Source organism: Eschrichtius robustus, chromosome 14, assembly GCF_028021215.1.
Source record: "Eschrichtius robustus isolate mEscRob2 chromosome 14, mEscRob2.pri, whole genome shotgun sequence".
Taxonomy (NCBI): domain Eukaryota; kingdom Metazoa; phylum Chordata; class Mammalia; order Artiodactyla; family Eschrichtiidae; genus Eschrichtius; species Eschrichtius robustus.
The window spans coordinates 16445689-16460290 of NC_090837.1; the positions used below are offsets into that span (position 1 = coordinate 16445689).

General features: G+C 43.6%; 2 protein-coding genes across 2 annotated transcripts in view; one reads left to right on the top strand and one right to left on the bottom strand.

Moving 5' to 3' along the window:
* Positions 1-1022: 1022 nt before the first annotated feature.
* Positions 1023-8489, bottom strand: ERP29 (endoplasmic reticulum protein 29). Its single transcript, XM_068563798.1, has 3 exons — positions 8230-8489; positions 3751-3889; positions 1023-1846 (listed from the first exon to the last, which is right to left on the bottom strand). The coding sequence occupies exons 1-3, from the start codon at positions 8371-8373 to the stop codon at positions 1344-1346; spliced, it is 786 nt and encodes a 261-aa protein (XP_068419899.1). The 5' UTR covers positions 8374-8489; the 3' UTR covers positions 1023-1343.
* The window catches only part of TMEM116 (transmembrane protein 116), a 216037-nt gene continuing 209387 nt past the window's right edge, over positions 7953-14602 (top strand). The window contains exon 1 of the mRNA XM_068563797.1: positions 7953-8024. The gene's annotated coding sequence lies outside the window, so the exon portion shown is untranslated. The remainder of the gene's footprint in view (positions 8025-14602) is intronic.

The following is a 14602-nucleotide window of genomic DNA, read 5'->3' on the forward strand; positions in this document are numbered from 1 at the left end:
GGAAGTGACCCTGTTTTAGGTAGATGAGAAAAAATTAGAACAGCTCAAGCAAGTTTACCAGTGAGAAACATGCAAAAAGATCTTACAAGTTTTTCAATTAGAATTGAAATAATGAGTAGGGGACATACTGACATTGTTGGGCCTAATATATAGTTATTCTTTTGTCAAATGTTAAGAGTATCTATGCTGGCTATGTCAGGTGTTTAGGTTTGAACATCTTTTATCTAGTTTATTTGAACTGTTAGCTTAAGCTGCACAATTTTTTTTGTTCCATCCAATTAAACACATGGGTTTTCCTGCATTTTTTGTTTCCAGTGATTTTAAATACCCAATCTGGCTGAAATGGAGGAACGTAGGCAATCTGAGGTTTTATTTGCCAACTCTGCTCAACTTAAATTTCTTTATGTGGGTGCAATTAGATATATTTCAGGAGCTGCAGTTTGATATTTTCAAATAGTTTAATATGGAAGTTTGGATGTTAACATGAAGCTTACTATTGCAGATTATTGCTCATCACTCCTGAGAAGAGATCTGAAAGTCAGTACAATGCTCTCTGCTTTTTAAAAGTTGGTACTTATTGAGTAACTAACAGTGACAAAGTGACTTAGATGGAAAACTATCCCTTTCTAAAAAAAACTTTCAATTGGACTGAATTGTATCATTTAGCTGTCTAAATCCAACTCTTAAAAAAACCTACCAGGTTATATTGGTAAAACTAAGAATTTGCTGAATGTATCCCATGGAGCATGGAAAAGAACTACACTGCCATTCAATTTTAAGGACCAGAAAATGGACAATGCCTTTTACCACTCGCAATCAGTCCACTTGAATCTGAACACCTGTGGAAAGTAATAAAGGTAGGCCTTGAGCTGGGACTAGTTTCCACAGTGTTACCAGGGTAGTCTGTTACCCTGGTAGAGCAGAGTCCACACCACCTTAGATTAAAAAATAAATTCAAAGGAGAAAGCAGGTCATAGGCCAAAGTATAATTTGTAAAAGAAAACTGAATGGCTTCAGGTCCATTTAACCAAAACACAGAAACTTTAATTGAATCAGAATTATATCTGTCAAAAACCTGGGCAGTACACTCTTCTTTATAGCACCAATTCCTTCTGAGGGGGAATTTCACAAGCCATCTGAGTAAATGTTCCAGCTATACCCGACTGGTTACAGAGATGTTCCAAGCATAGTCACACCAGCATCAATATCTGGGCATACTCACAGATTTCTGGTTTAGTGCCACTTTTCCTACCACTCCCTTATATCCCAGGAAGATCTCACAGCCAGCAGGTAGCTTACCCCTCCCCACCCCACCAAACCCTTGAAAACCCTGGAGTGCCTTTTCATAGCTCCTGCTTCTCGGACCCCTTCTTCTGGAAGGCAGTCAAAATGTTTAGGCTCTTCTGGAGCTCTTCCTTCTTCCCATCGCTCATCTTGTTCTTCTCAATCAGCTTGGTGATCCGGGTCATCTCTGAGGCTGGGAAGTCCTCACCTTGGTCTAAGATCTTTCCCATGATCTTAAGGTATTGCTCGGCCCACTTCTTCTCAGCCTCCTTCACACTTGCAAGGTTGTCCTGGCCCTGCTTCAAGAGGGCCTGGCGGGCCTCCACACCAGAGGCCCTGATGAACTCTCCAGCAAGGGTGTCATATGCAGGCAGGCAACCAGGCATACCTAGGTAAACCCCATGTCCCTTTAGCCAGCGCTGGATGGCTCCAACCTTAACTGCCCCACTATATAGGACTGGGTTCTCAAAGTCCCCATCCCGGAAGAGGTAGAAGACTGGGTAGTTCTCCTTATCCAGCTTGTACTTCTCACTCAGCTCCATATTCAGCTTGTCACCATAATCTGTGAATAGAAACCAGAAACAAGGAATAAGACATGAGGAAGGTATGGCAGGAGGTTGCTGTGAGGCCCATCTGAGCTGAGGGGAAGAAGAATCTCGGCTGTTTGAATTCCTCCTCTGCTACTTCCTAGCCATGTGGCATTAGTCAAATCCTTTAATCTCTCTGAACTTCATTTTCCTCATCTGAAAAAGGGGAATTCTGCATATTTATTATATGCCCACTATGTGCCAGGGACTGCTCTAAGTGCTGGGGACTTAGTTGTGATTTAGAGTGATTAAGAGCATCAAGCTCTCTCACCTCAAGGAGCTCATACTCTTCAAAGAGTGAGAAGAGAGATAATCAACAAATGAACCAAAGTGATTAGTGCTATGACGAAAATAAAATGGTGATATGACACAGTGACTGGGTGAGAAGGCCCACTTCGGGCGGTCATGGAAGGCCTCCCTGTGAAGATGACATGAGCTGAGGGACCTGAATATGTAGGAGACATATCAGACACATCAATAGCAGACACATCAATTTGTGGGAAAAGTGTCTCAGGCAGAAAGGACTGCAAGTGCAAAAGCTCTGAGGCAGGAATGAGCTGGGTATATTTAAGGATTACAAAGTGTAGTCTGGCTGGAGCTTAGTGAATGTGTGGTAGGTAATGAACTCAGTCCCTACCATTTGAGGGCTGTTGGGAAGACCCAATGAGGGGATATGTGCACTTAACCTGACAGAGTTAAGTGTTTAGTATGTGGTAGCTGTTAGTATTTGCTATGTCTTTCCCAAAAGGCAGTAGCAGCCCCAAGGGCTACAACTGGTTTCTTACACCTGGCCAAGAAGAAATGGCCAAGACCACCTATTACTGGGTAGTAGTATAGGAAGTGCGGGGTTCCAATCCTAGTTCTGGCACTTTATAATCCTGAGCAAGTTACTCTAAGCATCTGTTTCTTCATTTGGGGAGTCATAAAACTTTCTTCACAGAGTTGCCACAAGGATGACATACATGTAAAACACTTAGCACAGTGGCCTGGAACATAATAAACATTTCAGAAATGTCAGCTATTGTTAATATTATTAAAGCCCCAAAGGAGTGGACTCACGGTTGAGTTAGACTTGATCGACTGCCCTGAAGAAGTGTGACAGCTACTTCTATCCAAGACCACTCAAGAGCTCACTAGGGAACTGTGGCATCTCAGCTGGGAGGAAGCAGAGAGGGAAGAACCTACTGCATTCCTCCTAAGAATACACACTTAGGAGGAGTTCTGAATGAGCCCCTTGCTACCCCACAGCCTGAGACAAATCATTTATGCTCCTTGAGCTTCAGTTTTCCTCAAGTATAAAAAGGAGATAATGCATCTCGCTTCTCAGGCGAGGTTCAAGTGAAAATTAAAAATGCAATGTCTGTGTACATTTTTACAGACTGAAAAACCACTAAATGTTGGCAACTATGTATTAAAGTTGTCCCTATCATTGAGAGCTACCCTTGGTTTAGTGGCAGCTCTGGTGGATTTGAGCTAAAGCCCAAACCCAATAGTTGTGGTACAAAAGAGCTGAAATGAAGATGGAAAAACTGACTACGCTGTCCCCGGGGAGGCAAGGCACCCCCTCTGACTACAGTCCCCTGCAAGGAGAGCACCAAGCTCTCACAGTAAGTTTGATGTCAGTGTGGGTGAAGGGTGAAGGATGGTGAATTCCCTCCCCTCAGGCACCTGCAAGGCTGAGCTGAGGTTCTGTGGTCACAGAATCTGCTCAAGCTAAGCTTGCCGTGGGTACCAGACTCCTTGAGAGGACATGACCCCATTTATACTCCTCGTGTGTGGCTCAGACAGAAAGGCACTGGGTATTCCCCCTACAAGTAGGGAAATAATTCCTAGTTTCCTCCCCCTCTGCCCTCCTCAGTCATCCCAGACTTGTCCATACCTGAGATGCCCACCTCTGCCACCAAGAGATCATCGCTGGAAGCCGAGTTTTCAGCCAGATGCTTGAACTCATCCTGCTTCTCACCATAGGGGTACTGGGTGTCAAACTTCACCAAGACGAACTTGCTTTTGGGAATGACCTGAGGGCATACAGAGCTGAGCAAGTGGGGGTTCCCAAGGACCTTTGGGGCTAATTCTCTTTCCCAAGGGACCCCTGTTTAAGAAACAGAGTGGAAAATAAGCCCACAAGGGAGACAAGCTCTCATATACTAACCTTCATTCATTCATTCACCATTGATTCACTTAACAATTTGACGGTGTCTACTATTGAGTACCCCATTAAGTAGTTGCTCACACTAATCAAACTGTCTGGAACAAACAATGCTATAGATGTACTAAGGCCTTCTCCTCCAGTGGCCCTTTTGGTAAGGCTAAGGAAATGCATCCTTAGCACACGCTACGTTGGCCCCTGTCATGCCCATCATCCCAGGGGCCTTTCTCTGGCAATGAACCAGAAATCTGACCCAAACCAACCAACCGTCTATAAAGGAGTTGGCACCGCGGAGGATGCTCTGGCTAGGAAGTCCAGAGTTTGCACTCTGCAATTTCAGGGCTCATAGGAAGTTGCTGAGAGGCCAGGCTTGGGACAATGTCCCCTCCCTACACTACAGTTTCCTTGAAGTTAGATCTCTAAGACCTAAACTGTCAGGGTCCAGACTTCTATTTCAGTTATGGTAAAATTTACATCACAGGGATTTATTACATTAACTGTGTTGCACAACCATTACTAATATCTAGTTCCAGAACACTTTCATCACCCGAAAAGGAACCACATATCCATTAAGCAGTCATTCCCCAATCCTCCTTCCCCCAGCCCCCGGCAACCACTAATCTGCTTTCTGTCTGTAGGGATTTGTCTACTCTGATGGACTCATACAATAAGTGACCTTTTGTGTCTAGCTTCTTTCACTTAGCATAATGTTTTCAAGATTCATTCATGTTGTAGCATGCATCAGTATTTCATTCCTTTTTATGGCCAAATAAATATTCCATTGTATGGATATATCATATTTTGTTTACCCATTCATCAGTAGATGGACATTTGGGTTGTTTCCACCTTTTGGTTATTTGTGAATAGTGCTGTTATAAACATTTGTGTACAAGTTTTTGTTTGAACACCTGTTTTCATCTCTTTTGGGAATATACCTAGGAGTGGAACTGCAGGGTCACACAGCAATTCTATGTTTAACTTATTGAGGAATTCCAAAACTTCATTTTGATGGTTTCACCCAATGCATAGATTTTATCTAATAAGCTGCCTCTGGTTGGTAGTACAGCCTCCCCTCCTCCTACAACTTTTAATTTTTCTAATCAAAGTCATCACTACGGGTTAATTTTTCATCACAGGCAATCCCTGCCATAATTAAGTCAATCTGACATCAGTCCAGCTTTTGTTAGTCCTTGTTTCTTACTGTGGGTTGCTGTCCATTTCGTTTTAGGTTTTAAAAAATATTTAACAGCGCCGGAGGACACAAGGGAAGAGGGAGAAGGGACCAGAACAGGTAATCTTTAAGTGGTCACTGACCCCAGAAAGTCTGAGTTCTGGAGTCTAAGAGCAGGGAAGACTTAAAAATATAAATCAGATCACATCCCTCTGGCCCATTTGGCCTTATTTCAGTTCAACACACCAAACATTCCCACTCAGGGCCTTTTCATTTGCTGTCTCTGCTGGCTGGAGTGCCCTTTCCCTGGTTCTTTCCATGGCTGTCAAAGCTCAGTTCAAATGTCCTCTCCTAACGGGGAGGCCTCCCCCACTCATACCATCTAATTCTGCTTCATTTCCATCATACTCTAGCAGGCTACTTTCTTCACTGCATTAACCACTCTCTGAAATCCTTATTTGCTTGTTGCCGGTCCTCTCCACTAAAATATAATTTATGAGAATAAGGACCGTCTCTGACCTGTTTTCTGCTGTATTATCCCTAGTGCCCAACAGTGCCCTGACATGTGGCAGATGCTCCGAAAATATCTGATAAATGAACAAAACCAGGGCAGGCTTTGATAGCAGATGCTACATATCCAGGGAGAAAATTTTATAAAAGAACACATGAAAACCTAACTTCAAGGGGCCTACCTTTATATTATGGAATAATATTAATAATCATACAGTGGTGTAACACTGAAATAGAATTGAGAGGCCTTCATCTTTTATTTTCACCATTCTTAGCCATCAGCAGAATGGTTTTAAATGGCAAACATTTGCATAGCTAATTTTTTCTTGTTCTTTTACTCAACCTGTACCTCTTAACTGCTTTAGAAATCTCTCTCGGGACTTTCCTGGTGATCCAGTGGCTAAGACTCCATGCTTCCAATGTAGCGGGCACGGACTCGATCCCTAGTCAGGGAACTAAGATCCCACATGTGGCACAGTGCGGCCAAAAAAAAAAGAAAGAAATAGAAGTCTCTCCTTTCTTCATCCTTGAGGAATCAGCTCCAACATAACCTACATTTAGTTAACTTGCTTCTTCAATGTATAGATGAATTCATTATTCATTTATTCATTCAATAAAAAGGTAGTGAGGACCTAACATGTGCCAGGCACTGTTCTAAGTGAACACAGCAGTAAAGAAAACAGACAGGGTTTCTCATTTAGTGATGGTAAAGGGCAAGAAACAAAAAAAGACACTGGAAATCACTGAAAGGCAAAGCATGGAACAAGTCTCCTGGATATGGTAACCCTAGGAAGCTCCCCTTTTGCTCAATAGTGATGGAAGAGAGTGAGATTTAGAAAGGGACTGGAGAAAACATTTGTTCATTCATTCGACAAATTATTATTGAGCATCTTCTATGTAACAGGTAACCTGCTAGGTTGTGCAGATGATCAGTGAACAAGATACACAAGGTAGTTCTTCACAAGCATATAATATTCTAGTGTGGGACACAATACACTAGACGAGAAAAAAAAATCAGTGATGCGTGCTCTACAGAGAACTCAAACAGGGTAATGTGACTGGCACTTTAGACTGGGGGAGGGGGAAATGTGAGAAGGTAACATTTAATCCAAGCCTGAACGACGAGGAGCAACCAGCCTTTCAAAGATTGGGCAAAGAATGTTCTAGTCACAAAGAACTGCCAGTACAAAGGGCCTAAGGCAGTAATGAGCTAGGAACAGCCAAAAGGACAGAGGGCACAGCATGTGTGGTTGGAGCAGAGGGGACAAAGAGGAGAATGGTTAGGAGATGAGAGGAGAGGGAAGCAAGGGTCAGATCACATAGGACTTAGGCTACTGGACTGAGAGGCTCCAGAGTGAAAACAGGGAGGCTAGTGAGGAGGCCACATAACCATAGCCTAGACTAGAGTGGTAGCTGTAAAGATGGAGACACACCAATTGATTAGGAAATACTACTGTTACAGTGCAGTTTCCCTCTAAGTCACATTTGGTCTGTGATGTTACCCCATATCCACGTTTGGGTGGTAGGGGTGTCACTTTGCCAGGAAAGCCCCCCAAAGCAAAGGGTGCTGTGGGGTGTGTGCCTGACAATCAGCCAGTCATACCTACACTTTTAAATTCTTGTAACTTTGCATTCAGTGAGCCACAGGTGCCAACTCCACAAGGAACCCTTTCGAAAATACGAAGAGTTAAACCACTTGAGATAGATTTAGAGATTTAGAGCTCCACTTCTTGGTTTCACTTCCCAGCAATGGGTACAAATAAAGAAAATAAATTAATAAATCTCAACACTTGGCTTGCCCATCTCATAGGCGAAGTTAAAAAGGTGCCAGTGGGTGTAACATTAAGGGATTGGGACTGCATTCAGCCTTCAATATTTCCAACGTCCATTTACCGAGGCCAAGACCCCAATTCTGTAAATATGAAAGCGGGGGTAGAGGCGAATCCTTCCTTCCATGTCTCGACCCGATTTTATTTGTCACCAGGCCCAAGACACTCACTGTAGGGTGGTTGAACCGAAGCTTATTCTTAACTCTCGCACTTTTTAAGGAGACGCAGAATATCTGAACAGTGGCTGCAATCCAAGCCAAAGGGAGAAGGGCGCTGAAACGCAGGCTAACGAGCCGCGTTTCCACCCTTGCCCCACCACAGACGGGTGGCGTCAGCCTAGTACCGCCCTCCGAGTCTCCTACTTGGGATTTGAGGATTGGATCTCGCCCGGCACCGCCCTCTTCCCATATGCGACGGGAAGAGGCACCCGGCTCCCTCGGCTGCACCTCTGCAGTTCTCTTGCAAAAGAGGAAGCAAGTGCAAATACTGCAAAGGTGCGCGGGGACCCTGGAACACGTATGCTCCATGGTCATGATACGGCCTCGGCCCAGATTCCAGCAGTCCTACAGGACGGTGGGAAGTCACGGGATTGTCGCTACAGACCACCTCCTGCCAGCTCTCTGTCCCGTGTCCCCCACGGGTGCGCGCTCCCCTGGGCAGTCTGGCTGCACCTGCGCGCGATGTCCCCCGCCCCGTTACCTTGTAGAAAGTGATTGTATCCAGGGGAAGGGCGCCCTTGGTGTGTAGGCCGCTGCCGCCTTGCGGAGCAGAGAGGAGCAGGAGGAACAGGAGAAGGGGAAACAATTGGGAGAGAGAAGCGGCGCGGGGAACGGCGGCAGCCATAACGCCGGATTCTCGCAGTAAGAACTAGGAAGGCTGTAGTGGAGCAAGCGCGGAGCCGGGAGTCACGTGGCTAGGAAGGCGGGCACGGGTGCGCGCACGTGTACAGCCAGGCCGGCGTGAGCCGGCCTAGGGTGAGAGGGGGGGGCCACGTGAGGGGCGGGGAAATGGAGCTGCCGCGCGTGCGCACTCGGCGAAGCCCCAGAGGGCATAAGGTGAGCGGGCCTGGCCGCGTGGCAGTGTTGGGGATGGACGGCAGTGCCGGGGAGGCTGGGGGAGGGGAGGAGGAAGGCGAGACTGCCGCGCACGCGCACTCAGCGAGGCTTGCTACCAGCCTGCTCTTTTCCCGTCCTCCTCCGCGTGAGCCGCGGCGCGAAGCGCGTGCTCGGCGTCCTTGCAGCTCTTCGATGGCTATCCTCTTTTTCGAAGATGACGAGGCCAGCCGTCATTTCTTCCTGCCTTTGGTCCGTCAGGCAGTCGGTTGGGACCTGTTGCTACCTTCGGTTAGTCTGTCAGTCTGACTGTGCTACTACCCCTCAGTCAGTCATACTCCTCTCCCTCCCTTAGCCACGACCCGAGTTGGTCAGTGAGACTCAGCTATTCGTCAGTATGGCAGTCAGGGCCACTCCTGCCTTCTCCCAGTCCGATATGAGACCTACTCTATGGTGAGTGCCTCACCAGGGAGGCTCCAGGCTCCTATAAAAACAGGCTTCCCTGAAAGATGAGTACCCGTCGAGCTGTGTCCTAGGCTCTCTGAAGATATTTTTTAAAAAAATCCTAGTAATTCTCTTCAACAGGTGTTTGTTCAGGATAGTTTACACCACATCCTGGTTTTTGCCTGCGGGAATACAGAATCGAGAGGAAAGAGATAGCAGTGTACTGAACAAACTCAGTGGTGGAAGGAGATGTGGGAATAGTAATATAACCATTACAGTGTAATCGGTAGAAAATAAGACTATATTACAGCCTCGTGAAAGCACAAATGGAGATTCAGTCAGCCCTGCTCAGGAATGTCAGGGAAAGTTATAGACGGGAGATGACTTTTGAACTGGATCTTGAAAGAAGAGGAGGTGTTTGCAGGGCAAACACCAAAGGATATTTCTAGCAAGGGGGAAAGCATGATGAATCTGTGAAGGTAAATGGGCACGTTTGTAAAGGGTCTTATCAAGCTAAAAGGTTTGGAGCCACCAGAGGCTGTAGCTAGGAGAGTGACGTTAGATTTGCTGTCACTCAGGAATAAAGGGGATGCATTGGAATGGAGAAAGCTGAGGTCAGGGAGGTTCACTGCAGTAGTCTAGGTGGGAGAGATTAAGGCCCTGTAATAGGACCTAATAGTAAAGATGAAAAGGTGAGGTTGGAATTGAGAAACTTTTATAGGGTAGAATTCACAAGACTTAATGAACAAATGGATATGCTGGCAAGAGAATAAATTGTATAATGCATTATAAGGGGCTTAGCACCAAGTTAACCATTGCATGTGTCCAATAAATGTGTGTGTAGGTATGTATGTATGTATAAAGTAGTCATCAAAGATAATAGCCAATCTTGGGCAGCCAGTTTAGATAGAAATTTTGAGAGTCCAGTGTGTGTGTGTGTGTGTTGGGAAGGTTCAGAAAAATTTATTTTGAGTTTGCCCTAATAAATTATTAAATAAAATGCACCACATAGACAAATGAATAGAAGTTAGAAGAAGGGATAATTACTGTGAGCTAAGGTGGTTAAAGAAAGCTTCATGTAGGAGGTGGAAACGGAGAACATTTTAGGTGGAGAACAAATGAAAAAAGAGCAGAAGTGGAAATGAGCATGATGTTTTGGGGAATGACCGGCTAGCTTGAGGGAGTTCTCAAAACGGTAGATAGTAAGACAGTTTTAAGCCCAGGTGGGGGAGAATCTTGAAAATCAAATTAGGAAATTGCTATTTTGTCCTGTAGTCAATAAGGAGCTATTATCCACTTCTGAGTGTATAAATGCTTTGAGCACATCTACGGTAGTTACTATGATTGATCAGGAGTGACTTTTTAGTCATGATTAGTTTAGAAGTAGGTTTTGAAAAAAGTGCAAGAAGTGGATTGGTTGGAGAGGGAAGGGAAATATTGGTACTTTTGTGATGAATTGCAAAAGTGCAGAAATTTTCTTAATGCTGCCTTTTAATAGTGCCCTGGTCCCAGTCAGTTACCTCATTGTATAATTAGATTCTTGGCTTCAGGACCGTGACAACAACAATCTACACAAATAAGCCAAGTATAACTCTCCATATTTAGGAAGTCATAAAATCCCACAGTTGACTCTGTTGTGGAAAATCAAAAGGCTCACCCTGGGTGAGGTAGGAAGGAGGAGGTGGCAAGGCATGTTACTTGAGTGTGCATATGACTCAATGTAGCAGCTGGAGTAAGGAAGAAGGAAAATGGCATGGTCTGCTAAGACAACTAATACATAAATTCTCCCATCTTTTTTTCTAACGTCATCAAGCTGGTGAGCCCCAAGTCGCACTGACATCTTTGCTATTTCTCATATACACAAGGCATGTTCCTGCCTCAGACCCTTTGTGCTGGCTTTCTCCCTCTAGAACACTTTTCTTCAAGATATTCATATGGCCGGCTCCTTCATTTCCTTCAAGTCTTTGCTCCAATGTCAGCTTCCTAAGATCTACCCTGACCATACTTAAAAAAAAATCGCTCCTCCCTGATGCCTCCTTGCTTTCCATCTCCCTTCTCTCTGTTATTTTTTTCTCCATAGCACTCTTCAACTTAACATACTGTATAATTTGCTTATTTTCTTTTTTAAAATTGATTAATTAATTAATTTGGCTGCATTGGGTCTTAGTTGTGGCACACGGGATATTTCGTGGCGGCACGCGGGCTCTTCGTTGCGGCATGCAGGCTTCTCTAGTTGTGGCCTGTGGGCTCCAGGGCGTGCAGGCTCAGTAGTTTTGGCGCACGGCTCTCTAGTTGTGGTGCATGGGCTCCAGAGCGCACGGGCTTAGTTGCCCCACGGCATGTGGGGTCTTAGTTCCCCCACGGCATGTGGGGTCTTAGTTCCCCGACCAGGGAATGAACCTGCGTCCCCTGCATTGGAAGGCGGATTCTTAACCACTGGACCACTTAAGGAAGTCCCTGCTTATTTTTCCAAGTATCTGTTTCCTGTGAGGGATGGGTTTGTTTTTGTTTTTATTTTTGTTTTGTCTTTTTGGTTCACTGTTATATCCCCAGCACCTAGAACAGTGTCTGGCACATGGTAGATGCTCAGTACATTCTTGTGCAGTGAATAAATGAATCAAGTCAATGAGAGAGGAACTATTCCATTGCTGTCTCTCAAAATTCCATTGGTCCTTTCTGCGTTCCCTTCTTAGATCACATATTGTACTTTGGAGCTATCCCATCCCTTAGAGCTAATTGCTTTTCCCCTGCAGGGTTTTGGTGATATTAACACTAGTTTTTTGACATAGATGTCTTAATGAACACTCAAAGCAGATTTCATATTAAAAAATTGTTATAGAAGGAAAATTGACTCCACAGTATGATTTTCTCCAAGCCCCAACCTCCTTTAAGAAGCTTTCAATATTTTTTTTAATAGCAGGATTATTCACATCATACCAATTTTTAAAAAATATTTAATTAATTAATTTATTCGGCTGCATTGGGTCTTAGTTGCGGCACGTGGGATCTTTCGTTGCAGCATGTGGGCTCTTCATCGCCGCCTGTGGGCTTCTCTCTAGTTCTGGCGTGTGGGCTTCAGAGCACTCAGGCTCTCTGGTTGTGGCATGCGGGCTCTAGAGCACGCAGGCTCAGTAGTTGTGGTGAGCGGGCTTAGTTGCCCCATGGCATGTGGGATCTTAGTTCCCCAAGCATGGATCGAACTTGTGTCCCCTGCATTGGAAGGCAGATTCTTAACGACTGGACCACCAGGGAAGTCCCAAGAAGCTTTCAATATTTAATAACTATTTACTTAACATCTTTTACGCACCACACACTCTTCTGGAGGCAAGGGTTACACTGGTGAACAAAATAGATGTGCTCCCTGCAGTCCTAGAGGAGAGACCAACATTAAATAAGTATACAAATAAATATATAATTACAAATTGTGATGATTTCTAAGAAAGAAAAGTTGAGGGCTTATGAAAGAATATGATGGGGGGGATTAATTTGCATTGAGGTGCATGGAAAACCTCTACAAACAATTATATTTAAGCTGATATAAGACCTAAAGCATGAATGGGATTCAGCTCTCAAGGAACTTACCCTTGATTGATGAAACAAACATTAAATAATTATATAAATAAATTTAAATTACAGATTAGTATGTGTTAGGAAGCATTTTAGGAAAAAAAACTAGTATGTGCAAAGGTTCTAGAATGAGAAAGAGGGAATTCCCTGGCAGTCCAGTGGTTAGGACTTGGTGGTTCCACTGCTGGGGGCCCGGATTCGATCTGTAATGGGGGAACTAAGATCCCCCAAGCTGCATGGCGTGACCAATAAAATAATACAGAATGAAAAAGAGCTTGAAATATTTGAGGAACAAAAAGAATTCCATTCTGGAATCTGTCTTTTAGTAATAAAAACATAAGCAAAAAAAAAAAAATCAGCAAAGAAGGAGATTATATATGCGGGGATGTAGGGATGTTTACCACAGAATTGTTTGCAGAAGGAAAAATAAATAAAGGAAATTAAGAAAAACAAAACCTGAAAACAGCCTACATGTCCATCACGAGAGGAATTGTTGGATAAATTATCTTATGTGGAATACTATACAGCTATCAAAATTGATTAGAACTGTTTATATTGAAGTGGAGAGATACCCATGAAATAACAGGTGAGGACAGCAATGTATACAGAAATATATGATCCCATTTTAAAAAACCTACCATACATACCACTGTAACAACAACCTCTGTATATATGTGTGTGTGTGTGTGTGTGTGTGTGTGTGTGTGTGTGTATATATATATATATATTTGGATATGTTTTAATGAGGATAGAGGATGATGTAGAGAAATATACCAGGCTTTTTGCATTGGTTACAGTTCAGGGGAGTGGAGAGAAAGAAAATAAGACTCTAACAAAAGGAAAAAAGGTTATTATGGAATAATGTTGAGCAAAAACTACAGAATATAAAATACTAGCTATAGAATTACTACAAACATGTAAAAATTGAATATGCATAAGGACAAAGACTTAAAGTAACAAAAGTGAAACTCATTTTGACTAGATGAGGTTGCAGCAAACTTTTTACTTTAGATTTCTCTTATTTTAATATTGTTTTTTCAATAAAGTAACATTAAAAAAATGCATAGAGATTTTAACATCCAGGGATCAGATCATTTCAGCAGAGATGTTTTTATTTCTTCTTTTGTCCCATGTTCAATTCATGTTATTTTGTCTTATCTTATGCACTGTCACAAGCCACCTGAAATATTATCTAGGTCAAAGTGGGATGTAAATAAGTAAATAAAAATAACCTAATTCTTGCCAGTCTCTTCCCTTTTTAATCTATCCTGCACACTGCCAACATGTTACTCATGATAGTATCATGTAAAAGGATAATAATAATACTTGCTTCATAGGATTGTGAATGGATTAAATTAATGTATAGGAAGCATTTAGAATAGGGCCTGGCATATACTACATACTCACTAAGGACTAGTTATATGGTAATTATGTCATATCATTTATTTGCTCAGAAGTTTATAATGGCACCTCTGCAGGATAAAGTTCAAATGCAAGAACCTCTACAATCTAGTTGTAAATAAAAATGCCACTTATAATATTACATGTAGGACTTCCCTGGTGGCGCAGTGGTTAAGAACCTGCCTGCCAATGCAGTGGACGTGGGTTCAAGCCCTGGTCCAGGAAGATCCCAGGATCTTCCCAGGATCTTAGCTGCCACGGAGCAGCTAAGCCCGTGTGCCACAACTACTGAGCCTGTGCTCTAGAGCCTGCGAGCCACAACTACTGAGCCCACTTGCCACAACTACTGAAGCCCACGGGCCTAGAGCCTGTGCTCTGCCACAACAGAAGCCACCACAATGAGAAGCCTGCGCACCGCAACGAAGAGTAGCCCCCGCTCGCCACAACAGAGGAAGCCTGTTCACAGCAATGAAGACCCAATGCAGCCATAAATAAATAAATAAAATTACATGTAGCTACTGAGCTCTTGAAATGTGGCTAACCTGAATTGAGACATAAGTGTAAAATACGCCCTGAATTACAAAGTACAAAATTAAGAAAGTGAAATA